General features: G+C 35.5%; 1 protein-coding gene across 1 annotated transcript; it reads left to right on the top strand.

Moving 5' to 3' along the window:
- Window positions 1-1,134: 1,134 nt before the first annotated feature.
- On the top strand, window positions 1,135-2,058 carry LOC107045889 (altered inheritance of mitochondria protein 3-like). Its single transcript, XM_015268296.1, has 2 exons — window positions 1,135-1,146; window positions 1,339-2,058. Exons 1-2 carry the CDS (start codon window positions 1,135-1,137, stop codon window positions 2,056-2,058), a joined length of 732 nt encoding a protein of 243 aa, XP_015123782.1.
- The last annotated feature ends 3,499 nt before the right edge of the window (window positions 2,059-5,557 follow it).

Consider the following 5,557-nt stretch of genomic DNA (forward strand, 5'->3'; position numbering starts at 1 on the left):
ACCCCAACATCCACTCAAGGTTGAATCTTCGCAGTTCCTGTCGAAACGTTCCCAAAAGCGTCTCAGAGAATGTGAAAATACGAATCGCAAGATTCTCAAATCGTTGGAATATCTCAATGCGGTAAGATCATAATTCCATTTTCCATACAACGTTCTGCAAATTCATTTGACGTACACTGAGAGAAAAAAAAACAAAAGAAATTCCCTCAAACGAATCTTGTTTCAACCAAAAAGAATTGCAAGTTGAACATTACCAGCAAAATGAAATCTAGTGTTGATTACTCGACAAGTGTCCTGCAATCGGATGTTTTTAGTGGAATAATAGTTCCTTCAAGAAATTTCTCTTCTAAAACTACTTCTTCGTTCTTTGATACTTCTATTTTTCTTTCAGTTATTCAATAGTCCCTATAAAAAATAAATTCTTGGATAAAATAAAAATTATGACTTCATAGCAATCTTGTATTCTCGCGAGAAAATTCTTCGTGAGAAATTTTCTTCAATGGTACATATTTTCCACATGAATAATCGGCATTTCTTGTAAATGATTTGTAATTTTCAAATTTCTATCTCACGAGTCCAAACAATTTTTTTTTGATAACTTGGTCTTTGTTCTACGTGATTAAGCCAAAAATTTATTAATTTGTTAGCAGATTTTTACTACAGTTTTGAGAAGTAATACTTGGGCACCTACATGAACTCTGAATGACGTCCTTAAGAATTATTCACACTTGTTCTGAACGATTTCTCAATTGAATGACTTGCTACACACTACAATAAATTCGAGGGAATATTATGAACATTTTTTGCAAATTTCGTCATTCACTCATCACGTGAAATACAAAGACAATGTTTCTGTAGTATCGTCAAATATTCCACGCATGAAGAACTTAATAGAAAAATTTAGCGCTTTGTTACAGAAATTCTACTGACAATTTCCCATTTCAAAAATCTATTTTTCTTGGCGCGATTTTTTATAAAAGATTATACAATTATTCTGTCATTTTGTTAAGCGAAATTGGATAGAAGAGCATTCAAATGTCCGAGAATTTGCATAGGAAAACTAGTGACAGAATAGGTTTTATAGAAAAGTCTACATCTGCAGACATTTTTCTATAAACAAATGTATATTTCAAAATGAACAGAAAAGTCAGTTGATAGAATTCCAATAGAAAACATCAGAGAATGTGCTACGCTTTTCTATTATTTTTTTTATGGATGTTTAGACTAACGAACGAGTAAATTTAATGTTTTTTAATTCGATTAAATCACTATTTTTCGTTCCCCCCGTTAGTCTGCGTTGCCTGACATATGAGTAACTCCGATTCATTATTGTTGTAGTCAGTCCATGGGAAGAGTAACAAGCCTACATCTTCATCAATGATGCCACCGACACCACCACCATCACCTATTCCATCATTGTCTCCAATTCCCTCCTATTCATCGAATTTACAATACTGCAATTTCTCAGACCAGTCCATGGCAACACCGTGGGGGACTCACGATATAGCTTCCAGTGTTATTCCTCACATCCCTTCTCATGGAAGTCAATCGTTGTCTGGACATCACCCACTATACTCGTCACAGTTTCAGCAGCTTAATATGCCATCACCTCCATCTGAGATTTACACACATCAATACAATCAATCACCTCTGGTACATCAAAGGGCTGTACGGATTCCACAAACTTTCGTCACAGGGCAGAACGCATATGTCTACCAAGCTCACGTACCACAATCGGTTCAGTATCCTCAGGCTTCTCAAGGCCGTCTTCAAGGCTGTCTTCAACCCCCACAGCAATTCTATCCAAGACCTCAACAGCCACAAGAAACACCAATCTTCGTCCATGCACCCGTACCTCCTCAACAGAATATTTATATTCAGCAACCGACTCAACAAATCATACCTCAGTATCAGCCCTTCCAAGATGCCGCTCAACGAAATCCACAAGCATCCCCACAAGTACTCCTGACAGGTCAGCAGTATATGACGACGCAGAGATACCCCGAAATTATCCAACAACAACCTTCACAGACGAATTTCCAATATTACGCACCTTAATAGGGCTCAGGTATATAAGCCATTCACCACGAGGCATGAAAAAGACAGATGTACACCTCTATTTCCTTATTTCTACTCCTGCAGAAGTTTTCGTGGTCATATTGGGATTTATTATCACTTGTTTATGAATTTTCGTAATTAGTCACTCTGTTCATGACTTCATGCTTGCTTTTCTATCAATGTTATCGGGAAATTGTTTTTGACCTATCAGCAGAATTATTCGAATATTATTTGAAGTAATCTTCACATTCAAGATGTGATTCCAAAACTGTCATCGCTGTTTTTCGATTACTTTCCATTCATGTCGGTTCGCTGAAGCAGTGGTAATAGTTCAGTGTTGAGTGATCAAAACAAATTCATTAAACTGAGCATCTCCTTGCTCATCGTATTGTCTCGATTACCATTGATTGCAGGAGAGCTGGCGGTTTCAGAAGGATATTTATGAGATGTAGTGAGACTCTGTCCACATTTTTTTTCAAAATGTTTCCCGTGTTTTTCCTGTTTTTTTGCGTTAGTTTTTATGAATGCTGTTCAATGATCAGTGAAATGACAGCGAATAATAATTTGCTAGGTTACATAATTACATTCATAACTTCATTGCAACTTCACTGGCATATGCCTTAATCTATGTGAGAATGTTAAAAAATTCCCAGAAAAACCTAGCGAGGTCACTAGAAAATTGTATTTAATTCCTATTGAACTTTCTAATAATTTTCGATCCATTATATTCCAGAATTTCGCCACTCACCTGCAAGTTACTGTCAATAAAAATGTTCAATGGAGAATATCGTTCAGAAAAAAAAATCAATGCCATTCGATTTTTCCACACAAATTATTCTGCTAAGATATTTGTTTTCTAGAAATTCCTCGGCTTGAGTTTTCGACGTTTCTTCGTTCCATTTTTCATAAATAAGTTTCATTTTTCATAAATAAGTTTGATAAATAAGGAGTAATGTTTCAACCAATAAACGTAATAATGCAATTACTTCGTCACGCTTTTGTTCATTCTCCAATCCTATTTCCCTCTGTAACTGGACGTTTCAAGACTTGACATGGGAAAAGTGAATATTACAATTTTCAAACTTGGCGCCTGTTCGGCTGTACATGGAAACTGGAAGCAAGCCGCCATTACGTGTTGTACACTCGCAAGCTCGTGTCATAAAACTTTTACATTTTCGTCATATCTATTCTTCTTTTTTCATAATTGCCATGAATCAATAAATGATTGTTCATATCGGGTCCAAAACAATCATGTGATTAACAAGTTGGAATAATCTACTGACATACTGGTAGTGTAACATCGTGCCAGACTTGGATGGAGCCATTGATCCTGCAATTGACAACTCGTTTGTTTTTTCATTCTTTTGTTTTAAATCGGTGGACACTCCTAATGTAAGTACCTCTTCTGAAAATCTTTAAATACTTGCGTTTTCTTCCCTTCTCATTCTTCGTTAAACTCTTCTATGTCAAACAGAATTCATTTCACATTCATTCTAATCTTTGGAGGTTATAAAGTCATCTATCAATCAATTAGTTTACTAGTGTATCCCAATAATCTACATATTCCGAATTAATATTTGTGTCTATCTACATTTCCAGTGATAGCTCGTAGGACTAACTTTATTATAAAGTGAGTTCAGGCATAATTCTAGTTGTGGAGAATCTGTCCAGTTGAGGAGCCTCGAACTGTGAATGACAAGCTTGATAAATCTAAGAGGAAATGCCAGATTGACCTTGACGACAGCACGATCGAGTTGAGGTACAGTGGATTAAAGTCTTCGAGCGTAAGAAATAGCAGAAGAACTCCGATGACGTTCTTGCTGAGCAAAAAAGATGGGAGCGGAGACCTTACTGAATGAAAGGCTCAAGAGAAAGACATTTGTATGCTCTTGAAAACATGAGGATCCTTGTGCTGTAACACAGACTTCACCATCTATGTTTTCGACTCCATCTTCACTCCTTCATCCCGATGTAGCGGTGTAAGCAGACCTCCGATAGTTTATTGGTCAGAGCTTTGACCTCTAGACCTCCAGAGAATTTCAACTCTCAAAAAATTGAAAATTCCATTCTTCAATAAGGTGCAGACAGAGAACAACGATGGTTCACTGTTGGTGAACGCTAGTTCCATAACTTTCCGATCCAACTCAACAGCGTCAATGAGGCGATGAACAACTGCATCATTCAGGTACACTCAGAGAAAAAAAAAATATTTTGAGGCCTCAAATATCTTGAATTGAGTCTTTACCAACTCTCAACTTGAGACTCTCAAAATAATCAAATGGAGATATCATATCTCAAATCGAGACTTGCAAATGTGAATTTTAGCTTTCCGGAAGTTTCAACTTGAGACTTTCTAATCTCAACTGGAGACATTCAGAAGGCTCCAGTTGATATGTTTCAAGACTCAGATTGATATCTTTAGAGAATGTAAAATAAACTTATCGAGCCTCGAATGAAGTCTTTCAGATCTCAACAATCCAGACTTAACAATCTCTATTTTAACCTCTTGAAAGTGTTAATTCGGAACTCTAACATCTCAATTTACGACTTTCCAAAGGCTTCAGTAAATTCTAGGATTTTAGATAAGATTGATCAACGATTTTTTGCGTTGATTCCAATTTTTGAATTATAGTTGTTCGAGGATTGTTAATGTAGAGATATGTCGGTCAAGATTGATCTGTACACTGAGCAATGTCCATTGAAATCAAATGGATATAATCTGAATGGAAAATAAACCGATAGTCAATTCAAATATATAATTTTCCGCGTACGAGAAGAAAATAGTATGAAAATAGTTGAATTTCTTCATTAAGTTATTTAGAATTTTTGGAAAGAGAGATTGTCTGATATTTGTGGATAGAACCGGTCATCATTGAGATAATTAGAGAATTGATGACATGTGATGGACTCATTGTCTCTATTTGATCATCTTTAAATCGATTTTTATTGTTCAAGATGAGACGAAATGTCATCTAGTTTCTTTTTCCATTGGAAAACATTGATCCTTGATAATTGATACTTTAGAAACTGCGTTTTATCTTCAGACATGAGATAAGTTATCCGTTATCATTAATTTTTGCATTCATTTAATTCTTCTTCCACGATTATAATTGTGTAGGAATGGACTGACCACAGAAAGCCACCGTCCAGTTGAGAAAATTACTTATCTCTCGAAAAAATCTCCATCTTTGTCAACTATCTTCAAGAATTCTTCGTCGGCAACACCTTAAAAATTTGGTAAGATATTAATCTTCAAGAACTGGAAGAAAATTTATGGTAAAGTGATGGCATTTCAAAGACATATTTTTTCTCTTATTAATCATTTAATCGTCTTTCAAATGGGTGGTTTTGGGAAAAAAGTATAAAATTTTTTGTGGTCTAAGAAAAAGGTGTATTGACATTTTTTGGTAGACTCAATGTAATAATTATCGAGATAAATCCATAATTAGAAAGTTTGCCAGCGAAACAGAAAGAGAAAAAACCCGATTGAAAGACCTTT

The sequence above is a fragment of the Diachasma alloeum genome, unplaced genomic scaffold, assembly GCF_001412515.2.
Source record: "Diachasma alloeum isolate Michigan unplaced genomic scaffold, Dall2.0 Dall_scaffold_01109, whole genome shotgun sequence".
Lineage (NCBI taxonomy): Eukaryota > Metazoa > Arthropoda > Insecta > Hymenoptera > Braconidae > Diachasma > Diachasma alloeum.